General features: G+C 53.0%; 1 protein-coding gene across 10 annotated transcripts in view; it reads left to right on the top strand.

Annotated features, from left to right (window-relative positions):
• Positions 1–24,853, top strand: part of CIITA (class II major histocompatibility complex transactivator) — a 45,256-nt gene extending 20,403 nt beyond the window's left edge. For 3 of the 10 annotated variants that reach the window (XM_025855549.2, XM_025855556.2, XM_025855555.2), the window contains exons 2-20: positions 2,452–2,595; positions 2,845–2,940; positions 5,444–5,506; positions 5,689–5,769; positions 7,816–7,860; positions 8,515–8,667; positions 9,134–9,277; positions 10,228–10,392; positions 11,131–11,199; positions 12,021–13,674; positions 14,728–14,886; positions 15,529–15,600; positions 18,473–18,553; positions 19,104–19,196; positions 20,427–20,513; positions 22,620–22,703; positions 22,864–22,947; positions 23,634–23,731; positions 24,190–24,853. In XM_025855549.2, coding sequence (XP_025711334.1) covers positions 2,452–2,595; positions 2,845–2,940; positions 5,444–5,506; positions 5,689–5,769; positions 7,816–7,860; positions 8,515–8,667; positions 9,134–9,277; positions 10,228–10,392; positions 11,131–11,199; positions 12,021–13,674; positions 14,728–14,886; positions 15,529–15,600; positions 18,473–18,553; positions 19,104–19,196; positions 20,427–20,513; positions 22,620–22,703; positions 22,864–22,947; positions 23,634–23,709 — 3,350 coding nt within the window. In that variant the 3' untranslated portion in view covers positions 23,710–23,731; positions 24,190–24,853. Of the gene's footprint in view, positions 1–2,451; positions 2,596–2,844; positions 2,941–5,443; positions 5,507–5,688; positions 5,770–7,815; positions 7,861–8,514; positions 8,668–9,133; positions 9,278–10,227; positions 10,393–11,130; positions 11,200–12,020; positions 13,675–14,687; positions 14,887–15,528; positions 15,601–18,472; positions 18,554–19,103; positions 19,197–20,426; positions 20,514–22,619; positions 22,704–22,863; positions 22,948–23,633; positions 23,741–24,189 lie in introns of those variants that run through there. The other 7 variants (XM_025855552.2, XM_025855551.2, XM_073899512.1 and 4 more) reach the window with 7 other exon arrangements.
• Positions 24,854–27,252: the final 2,399 nt, after the last annotated feature.

Below are 27,252 nucleotides of genomic sequence, written 5' to 3'. Positions count from 1 at the left end.
TGTGTGTGTGTGTGTGTGTGTGTGTGTGTGTGTGTGTGTGTGTGTGTGTTTCTCCCGCCCCTACCCTCTTTGGTCCTTCTCCCTCACCTCCACTTTCTTGCGGCCCAAGCAGGGGCACTCAGAAGGCTCTGGCAGGTCCTCTGGCCTTCAAGGCCAGCTCTCCTCTTGCCTCTTCCAAGAAACTCTGAGTCCTTCCAGCAAGTGTCTGCATTTCATGTATAGGAGGCTGAATGGGGGCCCCCAGAAGATATGTCCACATCAAATCCCTAGAACCTGTGAATGTGACCTTATTTGGAGAAAGCGTCTTTGCAGGTGTAATCAAGTTAAGGACCTTGAAATAAGATCATCTTGGATTATGCAGGTGGGCCTTAAACCCAGTGGCAAGTGTCCTTTTAAGAGAGGGGCAGAAGATCTGAGACATGAAGAAGAGACAATGGGACCACTGAGGCAGAGATTACAGTGATTTGTCCACACAGTCACAAGTAAAGGAATGCCGAGAGTTTCTAGAAGCTACAAGAGGCAAGGAAGGACTGTCCCCTAGAGCTTCTGGCAACACCTTGATTTTGGACTTCTGGCCCCCAGAACTGTGAGCAACTAAGGCTCTGTTGTTTTAAGCTGCTCAGTTTGTGGTACTTTGTTACAGGGGGTCTGGGAAATGAACCCACTAAGGAGTGGAGCAGGAAGCATGAGCCTTCAGAGTGGCTCTAGCCAGCAAGAACTGCATATTATCAGGGAGGCTAGTTGGCCTCATCTACAAAATGGAAACAATAATGCCTATCTTCCTGAGTCGGTTTTTGTTTTGCTTTTGCAGCTTTATTGGGATGTAATTCACATAGTGTGTAATTCACCCATTTATTTTATTTTTTTTGAAGATTTTACTTTTTCATTTGAGACAGGGAGCTACAGAGAGACAGAGAGCATGAGCAGGGGGAGAGGCAGAGAGAGAGGGAGAAGCAGGCTCCCCGCTGAGCCAGGAGCCAGGCGTGGGGCTTAATCCCAGGACCCTGGGATCATGACCTGAGCCAAAGGCAGACGCCCAACCATCTGAGCCACCCAGGCGCCCCCACCCATTTATTTCTTTTTAAAAAATATTTATTTATTTTTAGAAAGACAGAGTGGGGGAGGGGCAGAGGGAGAGGGAAAGAATCTCAAGCAGACTCCTTGCTGAGCGTGGAGCCCAATACAGGGCTCGATTCCAGGACCCTGAGATCATGACCTGAGCTGAAATCAGGAATTGGATGCTTAACTGACTGAGCCACCAGGGTGTCCCGCAATTCACTCATTTAAAATGCACCGTTCAGTGGTCTTTTCAGTATATTCACACAGTTGTACAACCATCCCATTAGCTAAAGAACATTTTTGACATCCCCCCAAAAGAAGCCCCACCTCTGTGATCATTTGCTCCCCAGTTTTTTCCACAACTCTCTCCCAATCCTAACCACTAATCTACTTTATCTGTAAAGATCTACCTATTCTGCACATTCCATATAAATGGAATCATACCATCTATGACCCATCATGTCTGGCTTCTTTCCCTGATTGTCATGTTTTCAAGTTCCATTCGTGTTGTAGCCTGTGTCAGGACTTTATTCTTTTTATGGCTGAATGGTATTCCATTGTATGTTTATTCATTCATTTATTGATAGATATTTGAGTTGTGTCCATATTTTGGCTATTATGAATTATGTGTCTATGAAATTTCATACACAAGTTTTTGTGTGGACATGTCTAGGGTGTTTGGAAGATTGAATGAAGTGATATCTAAGGTATCTGATATGCCCTTCACCAAATGAGGAATCTTAGAATCTGCCCCGACTCCTTCAGTTGACAGGTTAGGAAACAGGCGCGGAGAGGAGCAGAGACTTGCTCGAGGTCACCCAAGGCCGTAGGTAGAGCATAGGACCTAACTGCATATCCTTGCGTCAGAATGCCCAGAACCAGATCCGGGTTCCACTTGGACTTGGGTCACCTATGTAAGTCACCTCACGTCTCTGATCCTCAGGGTCTTCATGTGGAAAGTGAGGATATTAAGAGTATTTACCTCATATGATTGTTGATTTGAGAATGGAATGTGCTAGCCCATGTGTCTGGCACAAGGTAGGTGCTCTACAAATCTCAACTGTTATCACTCATGGCAGCACTAGATGTGGACCTCAAGTCTCCTGGATCCCAGGGGTAAGGTGTCTTGAATCTACACTTCCCCACTTCCCTTCCCTGTATGGTGGGCATCTTCTCAGAGCGATTATAAGTTCCTTGGAGGAAGGAGATATGACTTGCTCTCTCCACTGCCCAGAGCGTATAAGAGGTGCTGAATGAGTACTTCTGCTCACTTTCTTTGACTCTCCCAAACCCTGGCCTTCACCAGGTGACCCAGCTAGGAGCTATGGTAGGTGTTAATTCTCTACATCTTTCCAATGCTCCCTGCGCTGACTAAATGTGTCTTCCTTCCAGGCAGCGGACAGTGTGCCGCCATGGAGTTGGGGTCTCTAGAAGGCGGGTACCTGGAGCTTCTCAACAGCAGTGCCGATCCCTTGCAGCTCTACCACCTCTATGACCAGACGGACCTGGCTAGAGAAGAGATTGAGCTCTGCTCAGGTGGGCTCTCCTCCCTCTGGCCCCTCCCAAGTCCTTCCTCATCCCCCTCAGCCTGCGGTGGAGACAGTCAGCAACTGGGCAACGTTCCTGCCGCAGAGCTCTGGTCAGCACCGCGGACAGCTCCAGACGCTTGCGTGTTGTTTGCTATCCAAAGGGGAGTTCTCCCAGCCCCGCCCCGCCTCTCCTTCCTTCCCCACCAGCCCTCTTCCCAAACCTTTCCTGCTTCATCCATGGGGCTTTTCCCTCCAGAACCCGACATGGACACCATCAACTGCGAACAGTTCAGCAAACTGTTGTGTGACATGGAAGGTGATGAAGAGACCAGGGAGGCTTATGCCAATATCGGTGAGGAAGCATTCTGAACCCAGAAAAGGGCCAGTTGAGGGGAAGAGTTCCTTTTTCTCTTTTGGTAACGTCACCCATTCACCACAAGCCACAGCAGGCTCCTCCCTCATAAATTAGGGCAAGGGGGATGCAAAGCAAGGGCTAGAAAAGAGACTCCAGGGAAGAAGGGAGATTGACCCCTTGGCCAATGACCACCAGGCAAACAAAGTCTCACTTTTGTATCCTCTGCCTCCAGTTCTATACCTTTTTATATTTCTTGCTCTTCTTTCCTTCCTTCCACACAGCCCATACCATATACCCCTCCCTGTCTTCTCCCTAGCTCCTAAGCCAGACTACTCTAGTATTTGTAATATCTACGATTTGGGCACACTTGGTGCATGCACATCACTGTATGTGTGTTATTGCATTAAATCCTTACAACAACAAAGGAAGTAGATTCTATTAGTATCTCCGTTTTATGGAGGTGAAAATCGAGGCTTAGAGAGGTAAAGCAGTGTACCCAAGCCTGCATTAGAGATAGTAATGGGCAGCTCTGAGATTCAAAGCTAGGTCTTTCTCATTTCAAAGTCCTTATTTTTAACCACGAAAAGGAAAGAGTCTAGGGTGGAGAGGTTCTCTAAGGCTTAAGCTGAGAGGCTGATTTGCAGGTTTAAAAAGGGCTACTACTTTCAGATAAGGGCAGAACTCTTTGGAGAGATGTGTTGCTGTTGGTTTTTGTTTTTGTTTTTTGGAGGAGAGTGGGGTAAAGGCTCCCTCCTCACCACTATTTCATACAGAGGCTCTGTTGAATTAGAAAAAGATGCCCTTTTCTGGAGGATGCAGCCCCCATTTGTCCTCTTGCTGGACACCCTTGTGCAGTGAACAACCTGTACAACCGTTCTTTGTGGCCTTTTTCCTGGCAACCCAAGAACCACATCACTCAGGAGGTCTGTGCTTAGCGTGAATGTGGCCAGTCTTTCCCCAGTGCACAGTTAATCATGCAGCACACAAAGTGGAAAATGGAGAGTAGTAACTATGTGTCTCAAAAATTACAGAACTGAGAAGTCTGCCCACTTCCTTTCCTTCTTGGGAACTTACTTGAGGAAGCAGAAGTGTTTGGTGCTGAGGGCATTCATATTCCTCACAGCTGGAGGCAGAGATGAAGGATTTGAGCATTACTTAGGATTTAAGGGCTTTTCGCTTGGGGGCATCTACACAGGAAGTGGAAGCTGCCAAAGCAAGGCGAGGCAGAAGCTTCATCCAAATCTGTTGCTCAAGTCTGTGGGCTTTCTCTGTGCTTCTAGAAAGTCAGGCTCTGGCCTGAGCATCCAGTCATTTGAGGCATCTTGAAATATGTCTAGAAAATGGCTTCCATATGTGCATAGTGGGTATAATAATCACACCTGCCTCATGGGATGGCTGAAGATTGGATGAGTTTCTGTGTGTAAAGTGTTTAGGAAAGGAATTTGCAAAGAGTAAGTTAGGCACCCCCCTCCACGACCACCATCACCATCATCAAGGTCATCATGGTCACTGCTCCCCTTTTATGGCTCTCCATTGCTGATAAAATCAACCCTACCTTTCTCCCAGCATGAAACTTTCCCACAGACACCTGTCTGAGTTTTTCAAACACTTTCCTCACTCTGTCCTCACTGCCGGAAGCCCTCCACTTCCCATCTCTCTGACTGTGACCATGTTTCAAGGCCTGGCTCCAGGATCCCTTCCCTCCGGAGCCCTCCCTGACAGATCTGTGCCACCATACACTCTTTCCTCTGAACTCTTGCCATGATAGCTGTCTTCCCCTGGGCTCCAAGTCATGTACCACTTTATTTAATTAACCACTATTTATTAAGTGCTTTTGGTGTCCTGGCTACTATTTTTTTTTAAAGATTTTATTTATTTATTCATGAGAGACAGGGAGAGAGAGAGAGAGAGAGAAGCAGAGGGAGAAGCAGGCTCCCAAGGAGCAGGGAGCCCGATGCGGGACTCGATCCCAGGACCCCGGGATCATGACCTGAGCCGAAGGCAGACGCTTAACCATCTGAGCCACCCAGGCGCCCCTGGCTACTATTTTTGATGCCTTAACTTAGAGGTGGAGCCTCTAATCCTCACCATCCATCCCTGGGTTGCAGGCATTTTTTGTTCTCATTACACAGATGAGGACGTGGAGTCCCAGAGAGGTTAAGCAGTTGGTCCAAGTTTGCACAGCTAGTAGGGTTAATTGGGGGTTGAGCTGGGATTTAAACTTAAAGCCCATGACAACTCTACCACACTGCATTGTACTACTTGATAGCAATAGTTAAGTTTTCATGGATGCATATCATCCCTTCAATTAGATTAAGAGCCCATGAAGGTTCAGGGTTCCTTCATTAATTTGATCATTCATTCAGCAAATGCTGATTGAGCACCCCCGTGTGTGCCAAGGCTGGAGGGTCACAGTTCCCTGGTACCTACCCCAAGGCCAGGCACACAAGAGGTGTTCAGAAAACTCATGGACTGACTGTTCTTTTCCTTGTCTGGGCAGCGGAACTGGACCAGTACGTGTTTCAGGACTCCCAACTGGACGGTCTGGGCAAAGACATTTTCAGTAAGTTGGGGGATTCTTGGCTCAGCCTGCGTTTCCTTCCTTGTTCCTTGGGGAGCATCATAATACCTGATGACCACCCTTTGAAGGGCGGTCAGATCCCTCCCCAACATAGGGACAATGAAGGCTCACTTTGGGCATCCACTGACTACATGTTGGTGTCTTTTTTTTTTTCCCCCCCAAAGTCGAGCACATAGGATTGGAAGAAATGATCAGCGAGAGTGTCGAGGTGCTGGAGGAAGCAGGGCAGAAAAGTCAGAAAAGACGTGAGTAAGCCCCTCTCTGATCTGACCTCAGCCTGCTTGACTCCTGGCCCTGCCTTGGCTCCAGAGACTGCTATGGCTCCCTTGTTAAGTCCTGTCTGCTCTGCCTGGGTTTGGATGTTCTATCCCCCACTCCCCTCACTGCTGCTCCCTGGTGACCCAGGGAAGAAGCAGACAGCCCAGGTGCTAACGGCCATTCTCCTGGTGTGTCTCTGCCCCTGGCTGTCTTGATTGCCATTTCCCGAAGGCCATTTGGGCTCTGGCTTCTCTTTCATCCTTAGTTGTCACCTCTGTGTTTGAGGGAGGTGTCTTTAACCATAGGTTCTGGAGTCAGCAAGAACGGGGTTTGAGTCCTGGGTCTGCTCTCGATGGGCTGTGTGGCCTTGATGAGCAAGTGCTTGTCCCTCTCTGAGCCTCCTACTCCGTCTCCCTTTCTCCTTAATCTGTCTTTACTGGCAGTCCCCATAAGCTTTTAAATGCAAATCATATCATTCTGCTGTCCTGCTAATGCTCCAAGGGCTACAAAATACACACGCAAGGCCTTTATGAACTGGTCCTTCCCACCTTTCCAAGCTTGCCCTGGGCTAGGACACTCCAGCCACCCTGGCTTCCTACCATTCCTAGAACTCACATACCCTTCCCAGCCTCCAGTCTCAGGGTTCTTGCACCTGCAGTTCTATCTGGAATGCCCTTTTCCCAGTTCTTCGCATTGCAGGCTCCTTTGAATCCCTGAGGACTTGGCTAACATGTCACCTCGTCCTGAAGGCCTTCCCTGACCACCCTTCCACATGGATCACCTCGCTGGTTTTCACCTTGTCTGTGTCTCTCCTAGCCCCTTAGTGCTTGCCACCATCTGGACTTTTTTTTTTTTTTAATTGCCTTTTGACTATTTCCCCACTGTGAGGACAGCGATCTTGTCTTCCTTACTCATTAACTAAGTTCTAACACAGGGCCTGCTGTAGAGCCTCAATAAATGTCCAGTGAATGAACACATCTGTAAAATGAGCTCAACAGTCGAGTGAGAGCTTCCTATGCTCCAGACCATGTGTCAGACTTGTACCTACTTCTTCATTTGTCAACAGGTGAAGCAGGTGCATGCTATAAAAGTTCAAAAGGTGCAAGGATATTCAGTGAACACAAAAAAAAATCTCCCTTCCACCCCTGTCTCCCAGACCCTAAGTTTCCCTCCCTGAAAACAGCCCATGTTGCCGGTTCCCTCCAGGGAATTCCTCTTGCTGGTCTGCTTTTTTTGTTTGTTTGTTTTATTTGATAAATATTTTCCCCAGCATTTTACTACGAAACTTTTCAACATAGAATAAAGGTGAAAGAATCGTACTGCAAACAACCATGTAGCACAAACAGTCTCCAGTTGATGTTTGGCTGTATTTGCCTTAACACATCTCCCTCCATCTGTCCATCCCTCTCTCCACCCACTTATCCATTTGTTTTATTTTGGGAACATTTCAAAGTAAATTGCAGATACCAGTACACTTCCCCGTACGTCCGTTAACATTCTTGTTCTTCTTTAGGGCTGTGTGGAAATTCACTGGGTGGGTGAACTGTGATTTGTTTCGCCAGACCCTTGCTCAGGGACACATAGGGTTTCCCTCCATCGCTGTGCTGGCACTTGGTCCCTAGCTCACCAATTTTCCATGTACTCCTACAAAGTAGGAAGCCCCACCTCTGTTTCACAGATGAGCGATCAAAGGCTCAGAAAGGCTCTGTTGCAAAGACACAAGGCTAGGGAGGGACCCTAAGCAGGTTGTTGTTGTTTTCATTTTTGTTTTTCTAAACTCAAACTCGTCTTGTGTCCCATTTGCACTTCAGCCTCCTCCAGTCCCTCGCTGCCCTGGGTCTTCAAGGTGGGGTTTGGGCACAAGCAGACAAGCAGGGCAGGAAGGGTCAGAGGAAGGGGGGGGGGACTGGGAGCTGCAAGGCCACTTTCCAGCCATTTAAGGCAAGGCCATGTGGGCTGCTGGGGTTCATGGGCCCCTCGTGGCTGGGACCACACCTTCCTTGGGGTGGCTGACCATGATATTTCCTCTGCAGCCTTCCCAGAGGAGCTGTCCGTGGACTTGAAGCACAGGAAGCTGGGTGAGCAGGGCGGGGTGCACCCGGGGAGACTGTGAGGCAGGGAAGCCAGGGCTCAGAGAGGTGAAGTCACTTGTCCAAGATCACACAGCTAGTGAGAGGCAGAGTTGGGATTCAAACCAAGATCACGGTTCCATAGGCCCCTGCTCTGCAGTTTGAAGGCCGCTGGGAGATTCAAGTTCTCCTACAAAGCCTCTCCCCCAACACCCCTTCTTAATTCTGAGTCAGAGCTGAGACCCCACCTCCCGCCTTACTCCACTGCCCCTCCAGACCACACTTCTCCTTTTGGAGTACAGAGTCACCTAGGGTCAGCTGGTCACCCAATGCCCTCTGGCCTCCCGAGAGCCCCATGCCTCAGCGAGCCTCTTCCCCAGGCTCACCGTTTCCGCCCACCAGAGGCTGCCGCTTCTCCCTCCACCTACCCTCTCATCCCACCCTGTTGTTATTGCAAAGTGGGGGAGACCAGCCCCTGAGCGGCACAGAGTGAGGAAGACAAAGCAGCTTCACCCAGGGCTGAGAAGAGGACGGGAGCTCCCTCCCACCGCCCGGAGAGAGATCTACTGTGCTTCTGCCATCCTCCCCAGAAGGGCCCCGCGAGGCGCCCACTCAGATCCCGCCCGTGGTCCCCTGGATCTAACATGGTCGTCTTGCTCACAGCTGAGCCCCTCGCTATGCCCATGGTGACTGGCACGTTCCTGGTCGGGTCAGTGAGTGACTCCGCAGCTCTGCCCTGCTTGTCACCACCTGCTGTGTTCAACAAGGAGCCAGCATCCGGCCAGAGCTGGCTGGAGGAGACCGTCCTGATGCCTGGTACGTTAGGGACTTGGAGGGGGTAGGCTTCCTACCCCCTTCCCTGGGGGTGCCTGAAGAGTGGCCACGGTAGGGCCCACCGGGGACAGGAACCCCCCCTTGGAGTCACCCCCTTCCATCCCAGCTAGTCCCATCCTCAAGGTCCCTGTCAGCTCAGCCTGTGCCAGAGAATGTGCCTTGGAAAGAAACATCCCTGGGAGATAGAGCAGGGAGTCCCCACCTATTAGGGCATTTGCTCATCAGCCCTCTTCATTCATCAGCTAGGCACTGAGCACCTTGTCTGTGCCCGCCACTCTGCCGGGTGCTGGGGACACCACCATGGGCAAGACAGATGCAGCTGCTGCTCTGGGGGACAGAGGAGCCTGCCCTTTAGAAAGGGAGTCAGATCTTAATCGAATAGTCAGAGAACAGGATTACGAACATTGGTGCTCTGGAGGATCCCACCTCACTGCCTTTGTCTCCCCAGTGCACCCTTCCAGTTCCTTGCTGAGCCACCTGAGTCTTCCTGCTGGATGTATCCAGATCATCCCTGGCCTCCCCTCTCTGCCCCAGGGGCTCTGGCAAATCTCAGGGCCTGGGACGGGGGTGTCTGGTATGGTCATCTATCAAGGTGAGTGTTCAAAGCCTGCCCCCCATCCCCTCTCGCAGCTACCTGACTACTCCCTGACCCTGTCCTCCCCCAACCCCAGGCATTTGGCACCTTCTCATGATCCTCCCTCCCCGGAACACCTTTCTCCAACCCCCTTTCCCAAATATCAAAGCATAAGGGCAGAGCTCCCCAGGGTGGTCGGGGTGAGTGACCCACCCACCCAGGGGCTGTAGCTTCCTATGTATCACTTTACCCCACCAAGCCTTAGTTTTGCCTTTTTTCCTTTGTATTAAACTTTACTATATTTAAAAATCACATCGATACATGCTCATCCACAAGCCAAACAAAATGAGATGCTTACAAGAGTTAACGAGGCTCTTCTGCACTCTCTTAGTATAGAGTGGTGAACCGTTTGGTGTGCATCCTTGCGTGGCTTTTTTGGAATTGCCTTATTTCCTGATTGGCAGGATGGTCCCTGCTGACCTCCCACACTGAGGAGTTGTGAATTGCCCAGGGCAAGCCTCCTTTGGGCTCTCAGGGATGGGAGAGAGGATGAAGTCAGGTGGGGAGACTTCCACCCAATCCAAGAGCATCCTTTTAAATGTTGTATGCCAGTTTTTCATATAATGCGCTGGTGGTCCAGAAGGAAGGGAGCATCCCTGACCTGACATCCAGACAAATGAGCACTGATCGTATAGCCGGAAGAATGTTATAGTAGCACTTACCCTAAGCTCCCTGTGAGCTGACTGTGCCCATTTCACAGGTGGGGAAACCAAGTCTCAGTGAGCTAGGGGTAACTCCAGAGTTCTTTCCTCAGTCCTGTCCTGAAATGTCTTCCTCTGGAAGTTCCCCAGTTTCCTCCCCAGACTTTCCAAGCCACACAGCCTCCTTTGGGGCAGAGAGAGGGTGACCCAAGTGGGGTCCTGGGTGGATAACTGGTTGTTCTAACCCTTCCCATTGTCCCAATGTAGGCGAGATGCCCCAGGCCAGCCAAGTGCTTCCTTCTAGTGGCCCAGCTGTGCAGAGCCTCCCCAAGTCCCCAGATCGGCCCGGCTCCACCAGCCCCTTTGCCCCGTCTGCAGCTGACCTTCCTGGAATGCCAGAACCAGCTTTGACCTCCCGTGCAAATAGGACAGGTAAGGACCCTTGGGGGCTGGTGAAAGTTACAGGAAGGGGGACGGAGGCCCTGGGGGAAGAATTGTCTCAATCAGGTCCACGAACCAGGCTACCCACAGGGACAGGCAGGCTGCGTTTAAGGGTAAAACAAGGCAGGGGGGGTCTCCGGGGAGTGGAAGGCATAAGAGAACACATGTTCCACCTAAACCGGACCACTGGCCTTCAGCTACTTGCCACCCAGCACGAAACCAGACCCAGTGTGCACAGATCTTCTGATTTGTCAGCAGAATCTATAAATCTCAGTTTTTCCATAGTGTGATTTTTTAAAGCATTGGCGGAAATTTTTAAAGCATAGTGGCCCAGTTAGGGGCGCCTGGGTGGCTCAGTCGTTAAGCATCTCCCTTCAGCTCAGGTCGTGATCCCGGGGTCCTGGGATCGAGCCCCGCATCGGGCTCCCTGCTTAGCGGGAAGCCTGCTTCTCCCTCTCCCACTCCCCCTGCTTGTGTTCCCTCTCTCGCTGTGTCTCTCTCTGTCTAATAAATAAATAAATCTTTAAACAAATAATAAAGCACAGCTTGTCCAGTTAAAGGCCTCTTTGAGTAGGATACAGCCTCAGGTCACCACCTTATGACTGTTGTCTCAGGGGAGACCCAGCCCCCCCCCCGTTGGTTCTGCCTTTGGGAGCCTCAGAGGACTGAATGTCCCCGAGGCAGGAAGGTCCCCAGGCAGTCCCCTCACCCGAACTTCTTCATCTCCAGAGGACCAGATGTCCCCTACCCAAAGCCAGGCAGCTCACGAGATCTCCAGCAAGCCTCCAAAATGGCCTGGTGAGTGGTGGCAGACTCTCTGTGCCCTGGGGCAGGAGGTGGAAGCCCAGGTCTGGTTCTATTTCACTCACTCACTCACTCACTCAACACGTACTCAACCCTTCTCTGTTGGCAGTCTTGCTCAGTCATCTGTTCACTTGCTCACTTTATTCTATGAGCAAGTCACTGTGCTGAGGTCCTGCCCTCATAAGCCCATGCCAGGTGTTGGCACCTTGTTTTCCAGGCCAAGGGAATGAATGAGGGGAGAGATGGATGAAGGAGGGGGCTGACTCTGGGCACGGGGGCAATGGGAGGTGGGATGATGAGAAGATGACCGAGCTCCTAAGTCTTACTCCGTTCCGCACGCTCTTCTAAGCAGATATGTTAAATCATGCCTGTCGCAAACAGCCCTAATGTTATCCCCCTTTTGCAGATGAGGGATTCCTGGGGCATCCCTGCAGACGTAGCAGAGTCTATAACATGCTCGAGATTACAGTAATTAGCGGTGGAGCTGGGATTTGAACCAGATACATGGATTCCACTCTCTTAACCCTTAACACTGCCCCCCCCACCCCACGGCCTTTCTATAGTAAGGGAGCAAAAGCAGAAGGGGGTTAGTGAGTAAATGAAGGGGCGGATAGATAAACAAGGGAGAAGATAGGTGGATGACGGGTGTGAGAGTGAATGAGTGAATGAATGAATGTCTGCGTAACTGAGCAAGGCAGTGGGCGGGCACTGACTGGCGCAGCTGGTGGTCCGGCTGGCCTCGTGGTGGCGCTCGCGCCCTCCCCGCCCAGCGCGCGCGCGCGCGCGCACCCACCCACCCCTCTGGGCCTTTGCAGAGAGCGTGGAGCGGTTGTACAGCTCCCTACGGGACGAGTACCTGGCTGAGTTCGCAGGCCCGGAAGACATCCTGGTGGAGGTGGAGCTGGTGAAGGCGCGGCTGGAGAGAAGCAGTGGCAAAAGCCAGGAGAGGGAGCTGGCCACCCCGGACTGGGCAGAGAGGCAGTTGGCCCGCGGGGGTCTGGCCAAGGTGCTGGCGGCTGCGGGGGACCGGCGGCGGCCACGGGAGACACAGGTGATCGCCGTGCTGGGCAAAGCAGGACAGGGGAAGAGCCGTTGGGCCCGGGAAGTGAGCCGGGCCTGGGCCTGCGGCCAGTTGCCCCAGTACGACTTCGTCTTCTACCTCCCCTGCCACTGTTTGGACCGCGCCAAAGGGGACACTTACCGCCTGCAGGATCTGCTCTTCTGCCTGGGCCCCCAGCCACGGCCCATGGACGAGGAGGTCTTCGACCACATCTTGAGGCGGCCCGACCGGGTTCTGCTCATCCTGGACGCCTTCGAGGGGCTCGAAGGCCAAGATGGCCTCCTGCACAGCGCGGGCGGACCCATGTCCACAGAACCCCACTCCCTCCGGGGGCTGCTGGCCAGACTCTTCCAGCGGAAGCTGCTTCGAGGTTGCACCCTGCTGCTCACGGCCCGGCCCTGGGGCCGCCTGGCCCAGAGCCTGAGCAAGGCCGACGTCCTGTTCGAGGTGGCCGGCTTCTCAGCCGAGCAGGCCGAAACCTACGTGACGCGCTACTTGGAGTGCACTGGGGCCACCGCGCACCGGGAGCGAGTCCTGGCCCTCCTCCGGGGCCAGCCGTTCCTGCTCAGCCTCAGCCACAGCCCCACCGTGTGCCGGGCCGTGTGCCGGCTCACTGAGGCCCTCCTAGAGCTGGGTGACAAGGCTGAGCTGCCCTCCACGCTCACGGGACTCTACGTGGGCCTGCTGGGCCCCGCGGCCCGGGACAGCCCCCCGGAGGCCCTGGCAGGACTGGCCAAGCTGGCCTGGGAGCTGGGCCGCAAACACCAGGGCACCCTGCAGGGCAGCCAGTTCCCATCGGCCACCGTGAGGGCCTGGGCCGTGGCCAAAGGCCTGGTGCAGCCCGTCCCGGGCGCCCCCGATGTGGAGCTGGCCTTCTCCAGCTTCCTCCTGCAGTGCTTCCTGGGGGCCGTGTGGCTGGCCCTGAGCACTGAAATCAGGGACAAGGAGCTGCCACAGTACTTGGCATTGACCCCGAGGAAGAAGAGGCCCTATGACAACTGGCTGGAGGGCGTGCCGCGCTTCCTGGCTGGCCTGCTTTTCCAGCCTCACGCCGACTGCCTCGGAGCCCTGGCAGGGCCAGCCGCGGCCGCCGTTGGGGCCAGGAAGCAGAAGGTGCTCAGCAGGTACCTGAAGCGCCTGCAGCCAGGGACGCTCCGGGCCGGGCGGCTGCTGGAGCTGCTGCACTGTGCGCACGAGGCCGCGGACGCCGCCATCTGGCAGCACGTGGTGCAGGGGCTTCCAGCCCGCCTCTCCTTCCTGGGCACCCGGCTCACACCCCCCAACACCTACGTGCTGTGCAGCGCCTTGGCGGCGGCTGGCCAAGACTTCTCCCTGGACCTCCGCAGCACTGGCATTGACCCCGCTGGGCTGGGGAGCCTCGTGGGACTCAGCTGCGTCACCCATTTCAGGTGGGGGCAGGGGACAGGGCAGAGGGCTTCCACCATGGTCTTGGCGCTGTGCCCGGTGCTGAGCATCGCGGTGGGGTCTCATTTAGTATGCACTGCGGCCAGGCGGGGGCGGAAGTGATTCCTTCCTTTTTAAAATGAGGACGTCCAGGCTCAGAGAGGGATAGCGGCTTGCCCAAGGTCACACAGCCAGTGAAGGGCAGCATCTTCAACCAATATTTGTGGGGTTTTTTAAATTAAATTAATTTTTTTTCTATTTTAGAGAGGTGGGGGAGGAGGGGTAGAGGGGGAGGGAGAGGGAAAGAATCTCAAGTAGACTCCACGCTGAGCAGAGCCAGATATGGGGCTCGATCTCATGACCCTGAGATCATGACCTGAGCCCAAACCAAGAGTCCAGCGCTTAACCGACCGAGCCACCTACGTGCTCCTTCAACTAATATTTGAAGGCCTGACAGGTGCGAGGCACTGGGCCACATTTAGGATCTAAGATTGATGTGGGCTCAAATTCATATTCTTCTCTCCATCCCCTAATCAAGCCACTGTTTTGTCATGGTTAAAAGCCACAGCCTCCCCTCGAGCTCCCCACCTCCCTTCTCCCTTTTCCATTCTACTTCATAGTCAGCCGTCAGAGCAGTCTTCCTAGAACTTGCATCTGATCATATTCTACCCCTTTGATTCCTCAACTTGGCTCATTTAAATCCTTCTGTGATCTGTTTGATCACTTTAGCCTAATCTGCAGAAAATTTCTCCCACCTTCCCCCCAAATAAACTTTACCCAAGCTATAAAGTCCTATACCATTGTAGTAGTTCAACCAAGAATTTACCACTGAGCTTCCTGGTAGCCAAAGCAAAAAGGGAAATAAAACCACTGGGGGGGCTGAGAAAAGGGAGGGATCATTAGGAACTGGAGTGGTCATGGAAGGCCTCCTGGAGGAGGTAGGGATAAAGCTGAGGACAGAAAGCGTCTGACTAGGTAGGAGGTTCCTTCATGGAGCTGCCCCTCCATTATGGTCTAGCCCGGCTCTTGTGCCTGGGTCTGAGGCCCTTCCTCCGCAGGGCTTCGCTGAGTGACATGGCGGGGCTGTGGGAGTCTCTACAGCAGCGTGGGGAGACCAAGCTGCTCCGGGCAGTGGAGGAGAAGTTCACCATCGAGCCTTTCAAGGCCAAGTCCCCAAAGGATGTGGAAGACCTCGGCAACCTCGTGCAGATCCAGAGGTGAGGAGGAGAGGGTGTGAGAGGTGGCTCAGACCATGCAGGTTGAGGACAGGCAGGACCCATTGGTACTTCCCCTCTCCTTGGGGAGATCCTGTGTCCTCCCCCAGGCCACCCAGAATCTCCTGCAGCAGGCACCCCCTGGGGACAGAGCCTCCAGGACCCATCACCTCGTGCCCTTCAAAACTTGCCATCATGAACCCAATTTGTCCTCAGCTAGAGCCAGACAGAGACTCCCTGCTGAGGGTTGAGGAGGTAATTTCTGCATCTAGTAACAGAAGTGACACCGATGGCCGCCCTTCAGGGCAGGCAGGACGAGTACTGTCCCCACGTGATCAGTGGCAGAGCGCTAAGATCCAGAGGGCAGAGAAACTTGACTATAGAACAACTGTTTCTTATTCTGTCCTCACCCACTGTTTAAGCACCTACTCTGTGCTGTCTGGGCTGGGTTTGGTAAGCACCTGCTGTCCATGAAACCCATAAGAATGCCTTCATAACGTCCTGTTTTATTTCTTTTTAACGGGGGACGACAATAGCCTCCAAGGAAGGCAGGTCTCCCCGGCAATTTGAGGCAGGCATCCTGGATCACTCACGTAGGGGCTCAGGGACTGCTCCCCACCCACTAACACTGCCCCTTCTCTCGAGGACAAGGAATTCCTCGGAAGACACAGCTAGAGAGCTCCCTGCTGTCCGGGACCTAAAGAAGCTGGAGTTTGCGTAAGCAGAGGAGTGAATTGTCTCGGGTCCCCGTGAGGTTTCTTATCCGGCATTATTAGCTGGGCCTGAGCCACCGCGATTGGAGAGGGGTCCCCAAAATCATTCTTTTTTTAAAAGATTTTATTTATTTATTTGAGAGAGAGAGAGTGGGAGGAGGAGCAGAGGGAGAGAGACAAACAGACTCCGTGCTGAGCTTGGAGCCTGACGCGGGGCTCAATCCCAGGACCCTGCGATCATGACCTGAGCTGAAATCAGGAGTCAGTCGCTTAACCGACTGAGCCACCCAGGTGCCCGCCCCTCCCCCCCCCCCAATCATTCTTATCCTATTGCCTCGCCCCTTTGGAAACCAGCTTCCAGCATCTGGGGCCCAGCTGGTCAGGGATGGGGCTGGAGCTTCTCGGGTGTGATGCTAAGTGGCCCATTTAGTGGTGAACATGCTCCTTCCCATTCATTCATTGGACAGACACAATCCACTGACTGAGGCCACTGTCCTCAATGAGCCTGAAGTCTAGTGTAAACAGACAATTACCCCCTGCTGTGATCAGTGGCCCATGCAGTGGGGGAGGCCATGGGGACTCTCTAGAGAAGGTGACCAAAGGGCTGAAGCTTGCCTGGCTCTTGTTCCAAGAAAGGAAGAAGCTAAATTTGCGTGCAATCTTTGTTAGGGATCTAAAATTGCCTAATAATTAGGAAGAAATTATTAAACACCTACAGTGTATGCAGTGCAATTTATATATGATCTGGGAGGTAGTCACTACCTTCCCCATCTTACAGATGAGAACATCAAGGCCTAGCCAGGTTAAGTGACTCGCCCAAGGTCCCTAGCTGGTCACCCTCAGTTACCTGCCCCTCCTGATCTCTGCTCCCCCGCACCCCAGAAAAAGGCAAGCGTTTCTGGTTTGGAACAGTGACAAGGTGCCACATTTGTGCAGAAATAAAAGTGTTGCTGGAAAGAGGAAATGTGTGAAAACAATCACCAAGGGCGCCTTCTGGCTTTGACTTATTTTTAGCTTAAAAAGCCCCTAGATGGAGGTCGGAAGTGTGCTCTGGGGAACAATAGCATTGAGGTGGAATGGCCCAGAACCAGGAGACTAGCCACCTGGAGGCCAGAAGCCCCAAGAAAGTTCTGAGGAAGGAAGGAAGGAAAGGACTATTTTGGGTGTGTGACTGCCAGCCACCGCACCCGGTACCATGCAGGCCCCAGTGGCCTGGAGATGAGGCTTGTTGGCTGCTCAGAACCCGTGAGGCGCTCTGCGAGGGGACAGGGTCCTGATTCGGCCCCTGAGGAGGCCTCCTGCATCTCCCATACTGCCTTCCCCACTCCCTCCACTCCAGCCCCAGAGGTCTCCTTGCTGGACTCCAGCCTCATAGGCAGGGTCTGGCCCCAGGGCCTTTGCACTGCCTGCGCCTTCTGCCCATGATGCTCTTCCCCAGATTTCCGCACGGCCCACGCCACTATTTCCTCCCTTCTTTCTGGTTTCCATGGAGCCAAACGCTCCCATGTTTGAAAGTACAGTTCTACCTCACCTGCCACCGTGCTTCTCTCTGTATTACTGATTATCTCCCACACCAGATAATTTACCGATTTCTTTCATTACCTATCTTGCCCATGGGACTGTCAGCTCCACGAACGAGGGCCAGGATTTCTGTCTGTTCTGTTCATGGCCCTGTCCGCGACAGGCTCGCATGGGCGAGCAGTCAATACTGGATGCACAAACTCCATAATCCTTCCAACAGGCTCATGAAACAGGGGCCAAATCTGAGGAGACCAAGACGGAGCTGCAGGGGTTTGCCCACATGGCCCCACGGGAGCCACGTGGTAGGGCCCGGGTTTAAGTCAGACGTCAGACTCCCATCTCATGACCTTTTATCGAGGCTCGAGGTTCCCAGACTTTGAGATTGCAAAGACGCAGAATACTTTGGAGTAAATTTGAAGGATTATATGCAGTTACCATGTTTTCATGTTTATCAAGTGTATTCATTCCAACAAGCAAAATAGCCCCTGCTGGGACCAATTTTATCAGAGAATGAACATTTTTGTGCCAAAAACGCTCCAAAGGACACAATTTCAGAATAAAAGACAGTTCTTTATGTTGAGTTCCGTTTAACCATATTTTAAAAGCAGAACAAAAGAGCCCTGCACTGTCTTTATTTTTCTTCCCCTGGAAGTCGGGTGTAAATGCTGATCCAGCCTGTGAGACCTTGTGTAAATTAGTTAATCCCTCTGTGCCTCGGTTTCCCCATCTGTAAAACGGGGATACGAAGTGCCCTTAGCTCAGAGTTGTGAGGGTGAAATGACATCTGAGGGAAGGACCCGGCGTGTGCCTGGCACGTAATAAGTCCTCAATAAATGGTTTTATTTGTTATTAAAATGTAATGACAGGGTGGCTCAGTCAGTAAAGCATGAAACTGGCTGGCTCAGTCAGTAAAGCATGAAACTCTTGATCTCAGGGTTGTGAGTTCGAGCCCCATGTTGGGTATAGAGATTTTCTTATTTTTCTTATTTATTTTAATTAAGTAAAAAATTTAAAACTTTTTTTAATTAAAAAATAATTTAAAAATAAAAATGGAATGGCAGATAAGTCAAGTCATTTTTCTCAAGACTGGTGGTGGTCCTCAGGCTGGAATTTGGGAAACACTTCCCCAGGCCAGGAGCCCAGCTGCCTCTTGGGGGGCTTTGGTGAAGTCCGGCCAGAGCAGAAGGGATTGGGGTGCCACCTAGTGGGGATCAAGGGAAGGAGGGTACTGGCGGTCAGGGAGGGGAGGGGGCCTCAGACTGGGCCTGCCTTCTGTGACATGTCCACCCCACCCTGGTGCCACATTGAGGAGCCGTGACTCTTTAGGGGTCTTACCTCTGTTCTTTGCCTCCTAGGCTGGGCTCTGTCTTAGGCCCCCAGGCTTTTCCCAAACTGGTGAGGATCCTTGAGGCCTTTTCCTCCCTTCAGCATCTGGAGTAAGTATGGACGCGGGCACCCTCAGGTTTTGATAACCCCAAACCCTGCTCTGTCCTACCCTCCCTCCCTCGCTCCCTCTCTCCTGCGGCTTCCTCAGTGTGGCTGGTGGGAAGGACCAGAGGACCCCACTGCAGGGAAGGGAGGACAGATGAGACAATCCCCAGGAATAAAAAAGGTTGAGTCCTTTTGTGACCTCTGGAACTCTTTTCCCTCCCTGGACTCCCATGCTGTTCCCAGCACCGCCATGAGGAGGCAGGATCTGGGAGCAGGCGCCCCTTGCACAGTTGTGGTCCCAAGAGGGTTAAGGAAGTTGCCAGAGCTCACGGGGCTCCCAGGGAAAACAAACAAACAAAAAACCGATCCGTGTCTGTGGGGAGTCAGAACCTTGTTCCCTGGCTGGCCAACTGGTCAGCCGCCCCCGGGGGATGCAGATTTGCTCTGGAAAGTTTGCCTATGGTGTGTCCAAGGTGGGGGGGTGGGGGTGGGGGTGGGAGGAGGCGGGCCTCCTGGGTGTGGACTGATGGCCCCTCTGTCTGATTCCACCCACAGCCTGGACTCGCTGAGCGAGAACAAGATCGGGGACGAGGGTGTCGAGCAGTTGTCAGCCACCTTCCCTCGGCTGAGGGCCCTGGAGACTCTCAAGTGAGTGCTGCAGGTGTCCTTCCTGCTGCATTGGGTTTTTGTGTTTTTCTGTTCACTCACCCATTTAGTCGTTTCTTGATTGAATCACGCATGCAAATGCTCATTTGTTAATTTCATTGGCGAATACCGAAGGAGCACCTACTACGTGCAGGCACCATTCTGGGCCTTGCAGACCCAGCTTTAAACAGGACAGACAAAGCCCCTGACCTCAGTGAACTCCTAGTAAACAAGCAAACAAATCCGTGATTATGAAGCACACAGTGATGAACGTAAATAACATTTAGGGAGAGGAAGTTACGCTGGGCGGTGTGAAACAAGAGACGGACTAGATGTGTCACTAAAACATTATCATCAAAATAGTAAACTTTTATTTAAAAAAAAAAAAGGAGCGCCTGGGAGGCTCAGTCAGTTGAGCGTCCAACCCTTGATTTCAGCTCAGGTCTTGATCTCAGGGTTGCGAGTTCAAGCCTGGCGTTGGGCTCAAAAAACAACTGTCCTGGGTTTTGGGAAGTGGATGGATGTGATGTAGGATGATTGTTTACCGAACGGTAGAGGGGATCATCAAAATCTGTCCACACTCTGCTTCATAACTGGGCCCGGGATGGCAGCAGGGTTCACTTTGGGATTTCCTTGACTGTAGGACATTGAGACTTGCCCAGTAATTTATAGTATTCTAGGTGATGCTGTGGGTAAGCTACATCCTCCCCCCCCAACTCCTTTCTTTGTCCCTCCCTCTCCTACCTTTCCTTCCTGTCTTTTTCCCACCCACTTACGTATCGAGCACCTACTAGGTACTTGGAACTGATGTAGGCACAGGGATACAGTAATCAAAAAAACCAGACCTGCCATTAAACAAATAACATGAACACGTATTCAGTTCTAGTTGGGAAATGTGGTCCCAAGGGAAAAGGAGGATGCTATCAAATCACAGAACAGGGTGGGGGGGGGCGTGACCTCTCTCCCTTTCCATCCTCACCCCCACATCCCACACAGCCAAGGGTGGGACAGTATCTTTTTATTTACTAAGAATCAGCATGTTACCCACAGTGCTGCTCAGAGCCTGTTACCCACAACTCTCCTCGAGGTAAATAGACATGTGTTTGCTGCTCGGGCCACCCTGTGGGGAAATGAGAGTTCCCCAGCTCTGCCCCGGAGTGGGTGGGCACGGATGGGGAGGGGCATGAGAGTTTGGTCCTGAGCGCCGCCCCCCCCGTCGCTGTGTCCCTGCAGCTTGTCCCAGAATAGCATCACTGACGTGGGCGCCTGCAAGCTCGCCGAGGCCCTGCCCTCCCTGGCTGCGTCCCTCCTCAGGCTGAGGTGAGTGGGGCCCCCCCTCACCGAGCTGGCGGGCTGGGGCAGGGTGGAGAGCCGCACCACCGCCCCACACAAGAGGATAGCAAGGGCCTGGGGCAATGCACCTGACAAACTGGGCAAGTTGCTTACTCGTTTGGAAAATGGGTACCATCCCAGTGGCCTATGGAAAGCACTTGGCGCAATGCCTGGCTCTAGTGCACACTAAATATTGGTCTTCTTTCCCCAGAGGATGGCAGGACTGAGCCTTTTCCGGAGTCCAGGGGTGATGGTTTCTAGAAGGCTGACCGTGCTGTGGCGGCCTTGGCTGGCTCTTGCAGCTCACACAGTGCCTGCACTGCCACCTTCTGGCCGGCCTTGGCATAGCACCTTTTGCTTTTGAGGACTTCCAGCCTGGCTCCCTGGTGGTCCCAGGACTGATGAGGGGAGTTCAGACCAGAGCCCCAGCCCTTCAGCTCAGCCTTGCCAGCTCTCTTCTCTCGCCAGGCTTTCCTACTCCTTCCTCAGGCTTCATCGCCTGCCAAGGACAGCCAGAGCCACATTCCCAGGGGAGATGGTATCTGGTTCATCTAGTTATTGACGCATCCACCATTTATCGTTCCAGCCAGGGTCACCATGTGCAGCTGTATGGGTTGTGTATTGTGCAAATCATAGTCTATGTGACTGTCACTCCCCAGAGTTGTGCAGGGCATCTAATTGCCTCTTATATCAACCATGGGCCAGTACTTGTGCTAGGAACTAGAGATACAGCTATGAACAAAACAAATATTCCCTTGCTTTCAAGCTTCTTGCCTAATAGATAAGCACATGTACAAACAAAATATTTTTAAATAGTGATTCATACGGGGGAGGAAACAAGGGCCCAGGAGGATACAATGGGGAGTATTGAATTCATCAAGGAGGTCAGGAGACCCCCTTCCGTGGGAGGTGCTCAGGAACAAGCATTCCAGGAGGAGGGAACAGAAGATGCAAAGGCCTTGAGGTGGGAAAGAGTTTGAGTCTTTGCCAGAAGGGCCACTGTGGCTGGCTACAGGGAATGAGGGATAGCAGGTGGGAGATGAGGTGGGAGAGGTAGGGGAGGCCAGATTATGCAGGGAGACCTTCGTAGGTCCAGAGAGGGCTTTTGGAGTTTTTCCATTGTGAATGGAGAAGCATGTGGGGCAAATGGGGGCAATATCTGATATGACCGGCACTTTAGAAAACACTGCTAATTAAACCATGACATTCATTGATGATCAGACACATCTGGATCTCAATGATATTCAGATGTGAACATGTACATCTTGGCATCGAAGAAATATGGGAAGAATCCTCTGTCTGTGGGAGGAGGGGAAACCCCCCTGGATTCTAAGACCCTTGCCCCACCCCCCCCAGGAAGGAATTGTAAAGCCTCCACCTGGTTCCGGCCCTGGTCCTGGCCAAACTGTGACATCCAGGGATGCTGGAGGTTAGCCTTAATCCGCTTTGCTGCAGTGTAGACCTGCTGCTTTTACATGCAGCCCTGCATTGTAGCCCGGAAGCTGAGTCATGGCAAAGTCATGGCCTTGAAATGAGCACCTCGGAAGCACGTGGTGTGTTAAAGGGATGGTTGTTACTGAGTGTATAGCTTCATTTGGCGCTGGCGACACCCATCGCATTATTTACCATGCTACTCAGAATAGCTGTGACCACACCGAGAAACCCGTGCTGGCCCAGTGGTTCTGGTTTTTTTCTCTCCCCTACTATTCCCCAGTGCTGGTCATGCCATCTATGGTAACTCATATAACCTTCACCATCCCCCCCCCCCGCCCCAGGGGGTAGTAATAACCACAGCTAGGATTTAGTCATTCCACGTGCTGGGCTCTGTTTTGGATGTTATACCATCATGAACTCATTTACTCCTCCCTGCGATTATTCTATCATGCCCATTTTCTGGAGGAGCAAACTGAGTCACAGAGGAGTTAAGTTACTTGTCAAAGGTCACACAGGCCGCACGCAAGCCCCAGAGCTGGGATTTGAACTTGGGAAAATCTCGGCCAGGAGTCTCTGGGCCTCAGGTTGCCCCTCTGTAAAATGGGGCAGGGATCTGGCTGGGCGTGAATCCCCATGGGTCCTGACCTCTGTTTCTGGCAGCCTGTACAATAACAGCATCTGTGACGTGGGAGCTGAGAGCCTGGCACACGTGCTTCCAGACATGGTGTCCCTCAGGGTGTTGGAGTGAGTGTGGGCAGTGGGTGGCAGGGGTCTGGGGCTTGGGGGTACTGCGGGGTCTCCTGCTGCCAGGCTGGGAAGGGCTGCTTGTCGAGAGCGCGGGCCTTGGTCGGGGGCTGGATGGCCCGAGCGAGGGCCAGGCCTCAGGATGGGTTTCTCTCCCCAGCGTCCAGTATAACAAGTTCACCGCCGCTGGGGCCCAGCAGCTCGCTGCCAGCCTGAGAAAGTGCCCTCATGTGGAGACACTGGCGTAAGTCTCAGCCCCCCATAGGTGGAGGGCCACCGGCTCTCCAGGGGTGCAACTCCTGTGAGCCCTGAGCTCAAATCCCGCTCTCGCCCTCACCAGTGTGGGAACTTGGATGAGCAAAAGTTTGCCACCCTGCCCTCAGTTTCTCTGTAAAATGGGAGTGGTAATATTTACCCCCAAGCAGTTTTGTGAGGTTCAAGTTAATCTTAGAACAGTGGCTGGTACCTGAAAATGCTCAATGCTTTAGGGTCAACAATATGAAACCACTTACCTTCTATTATTTTGGACCTGGCAAATGTGGCCATTTCGTATGGTTCAAACTTAGGTGTTATCCTGTCACTATGGTGTCTGATGTCTGATATCAGTACTTTAAATTCTTCCAAGGCACTTTCACCTACATAATCCCTCATATCTTCTAGGGTAGAATCTATAAGACCCATTTTACAGATGAGGAGAATGAGGCACAGAGAGGCTAACTAACTTTTTGGAGGTCACACAGCACGTCAGCAGCAGAACCAGGTCTAAAGAAAGGGGTCTTGGGGCTCCTAGGCCTCTGCGATCCCTATAGCCCCACACTAGTCTGGTTCTGCCAGGTGGGAAGTCTCCAAGGGTCTAGGCTGGCTGGTAGGAGAGAAGTAGGGCCCCCTTCTCTTCTCTTACCTCGTCCCTGCATGCCGTACCCGTCGCAGGATGTGGACGCCCACCATCCCGTTTGGCGTTCATGAACACCTGCAGCAGCTAGACTCACGGATCAGCCTGAGATGAGCTCCATGATGCCTGGGACGAGGTAACCGAGGTGGGCTTGGACAGGGAGAACTTGGGGGGGGCTGCTGGGTGGGCACCTCGAGACCATGCACCACCTGGGGCCTCCACCTGTGATTGGTGGAGGTGTCTTTACAGGCTTTGGGGACTGGACCCTGAGCCTCCTGCCTGTGGCCAGGCGTGGAGAGGTGGGGGAAGGACAGGGGTGGGGGGGGCAGTTAGCCATCCACAGCCCTTAGTTTGGGGAAGAGCTTCCCTAGAGGTCCCCGCAGCCACCCCTGCCGCCTGCCCTGCATGGTCTTCATAGGAATTTGCTCTACATGTTTCTGTGCAAATGACTGTCCCCCAACTTCTGTGCCTCCCCAGCCTGTGATGTCCCCCTCCTCCAACTCCCCCTCCTCCCCAATCTGGAGAGCGCTGTCCATGTGTACAGCTGCACCCTCCTGAAGCTCTCTGACCCCGCCTTCTCCTGACCTCTCACAGCATGTTCTCTGAGGACGCTGACCACGCTGGACCTTGAAGTGGTTATCTGTGGACACAGTTGTTCTTGGGCCCACGAGCCAAGCAGCCTGGTGCCCAGCCCTGCCGGCTCAGGGTCGGCCCCCACCCAGCCACGGGAAGGACCTGCTCTGCGGACGGACCTGGGCCCGGCTCCAGGCCCCCTGCGGGGCCCAGGTCGATGGCACCCCCGGCAGATGGGGTGGGCGCCCGGTGGCTGCTGCACTCCACCCAGGAGCACTGAGGCAGGCCCTGCGGGATGCTCCTGACAGTGGTGACCAGGCCGGATTGAGGGAGCGGGGCGGCCCCATCTCTGCCTCCCCAGGTCCCTGCTGGCCTGGGGAGAAAGCACTTCTCCATGCTGCTCTCCTAATAGGGCGCGCGTGGCGCTCTGCAGACACCAGCAGCCTGCCCCGCCTGCTCCTTTCCCAAACTGTGACAGGCGGGGATTTGGTGGCAACTGCTTTGTGTCTGCAGGACTCACTGTTTTTGCACTAACCTGGTTGAGGCCAAAGCTCAGCCTGGCGCAGACACACTGGGCTTTAGCTGGAAAGAGCTGACAGGACACTAATGGAGGGGGGGGAAGGCCTCTCGGCCTTCATCTCTTGTGTCGTCTTTCACTACATTATAAAGGGCTCATTCAATCTCACGGGCGTGTCCACCGTTTGAGTTTATACCGTGATTACCGTTTTGGGGAGCCCACTGTTCGGTTATCGAACGCATCACAAACTCCCCCAGAGATGCAGTGGCTTAAAACGACTTTATTCTGCCCCCAGGCTGGTCATGTGGGCTGGGCTCAGTGGGTCTCTGCCCCACTCTGCGTCAGCTGGGGCGGCGTGAAGCCTCGGGGACTCCATGCTGGCTGGGGGCCTGGGGCCTTGGTTCCTGTAAGGAACCAACAGACGGGGAGCCTCTCCACGTGCGCTAGTTTGGGCTTCCTCATTGCATGGCAGCTGGGTTGAAGGGCGGTCACCCCAACTGGAAGAGGGAGACAGAGACATAGACCACAGAGAGAGGTAGCCATTTCATGACCCAGCCTTGCCAGTCACATAGCACCTCGTGCTCCATATTCTTTGTCCCGTGGGACAGGGGACGTGGCTCTCCTACCACCCCCCAGGCCCCCCGGCCCCCCGGCGGAATCCACCGTGGCCCAAGTCCTGTCTCTTTGGAGAGGATCTTCCTACAGCATCCCAAGCTTTAGCGGCAAATTCGTTGTTTGGGGCTCGGCAAGGTTGATGCCCCGTAAGCCTTGCAGAGGGGATATTTCCCTCTGCCTCTGTCTGACTTGGCATTCTAACCTGGGAGCTGTTTCTTAGTCGAGCTGGCATCTTGCCTTGGCCATGCCGAGCCTGGAAGGGACCTGGAAGCTTTGCTGTCTACACCGAGGGCTGCCAGCTCAGCTGGTGTTATTTTTACTGGAGCACGGCCTGCTTGGTCAGAAGTCCCAATTCGGGACAAACTGGCTTTCTCCCGGCGGCAGCTCTGTGGCACCAGCCCTGGTGCCCAGTTCCCAGACTCTCCTCCTCTTCCCAGAAAGTGGGAGTCAGGGGTTCAGGAGGGTCAGAGGGATTTGGACCCCGCTGCCGAGTTGGCAGTCCCTGCGGAGAGGGATGTTGTCTTCTGCCCCGGCCCCGCTGCGAAGGGCACCGGGCATTCTGACCTAGGCTTGGGTTTTAAATAGCATGGGCATCGCTCTGCAGGGACTCCTGTGTGTGCAGCCACAGGGATGAGCGCCCCTCAGCCGGCTGGGGAGGGCACCATCACACACACTGCTTTCAGTCTGTTCCGAAATGACAAACTGTAATAGTCAGAGGCCATGATTATTCGTAGTTCTGACTTCTTATACGATAGCTACCATTTACTAAATAAGGTGATACCTGTAAAGTGCTCATCACAGTGGAAGGAATATAGTAGGTGTTCAATAAATATTAGCAACCACGACTTTGTGTCGGTACCACATTAAGCCCTTCCTGCTCAAAGGGACCACAGCCTAGGGCCAGCAGCGGATCCCAGAGCTAGACCACGTGGGCTCAGTGCCCAGCTCACCACTTGTGCAAATTACTTCTCTGTGCCTCAGTCTCATCGTACGTAAAATGGGCATAATTACAGTACCTTCTTCATTATGCAGAGATTCAAGGAGTTAAGACACTGACAGCAAGGGCGCCTGGGTGGCTCAGATGGTTAAGCGTCTGCCTTCGGCTCAGGTCATGATCCCAGGGTCCTGGGATCGAGTCCCGCATCGGGCTCCCTGCTCCTTGGGAGCCTGCTTCTCCCTCTGCTTCTCTCTCTCTCTCTCTCTCTCCCCTCCTCTGTCTCTCATGAATAAATAAATAATAAATAAATAAATAATAATAAATAAATAAATAAATAAATAAATAAATAAAAAGACACTGACAGCAAGAGCCTGGCATACAGCTCAATACTTGCTAGCTGTCCTTGTTACATATGAATCTGTTTTGTTCCTGCCTCTGCCTGGAATGTTCTTATCAGGCCCTTCATATTGGACAACTTCTGATCCTGTAGGACTCAGTTTAAAGGACAGCTCCTCAGGAAGGTCTACCAGACCATCCTATTAAACAGACACGCCTACCCCCACTCTCCAAATTGGTCATTGGTTTATTGTTTTCATGCTTATTTGTTGTGGTTGTCTGCTCTTGTCCTAGGATGTGAGCTCCAAGAGGGCAGCTCATTTGTCTGCTTTGTTCATTGTTGTGCCCTCTGTACCTTGCAAGGTGACTGAACACAGTAAGTGCTCAATAAATGTTTGTGGAATGAATGATCCTCACCACAACTTTTCTTATGTGTTTTGTTCATTCCACAAATATGTAGAAGACACAGTGGGCTACTCAATAAAATGCTCAAGGTTCCTGCTCTGGGAAGTCTTGTATTTTAGTAAATTAAAAAAACTCCCTGGGCAGGGCTGTCTGGTGTGGTTGGGTGGTCCGTGCACTGCACAAAGGGCCCTGAACAAGGGGGCAAATGGGGGTTACAAACCAGTGTGGACTCTGCTTGCCAAGCTGTGAGTCCTGATGCGGAACGGTGTCAGCC

This window comes from Callorhinus ursinus, unplaced genomic scaffold (assembly GCF_003265705.2).
Source record: "Callorhinus ursinus isolate GAN/ISIS: 27379988/994484 unplaced genomic scaffold, GSC_fseal_2.0 scaffold13, whole genome shotgun sequence".
NCBI classification, from domain to species: domain Eukaryota; kingdom Metazoa; phylum Chordata; class Mammalia; order Carnivora; family Otariidae; genus Callorhinus; species Callorhinus ursinus.
This window is presented reverse-complemented; position numbering and strand designations above follow the sequence as displayed.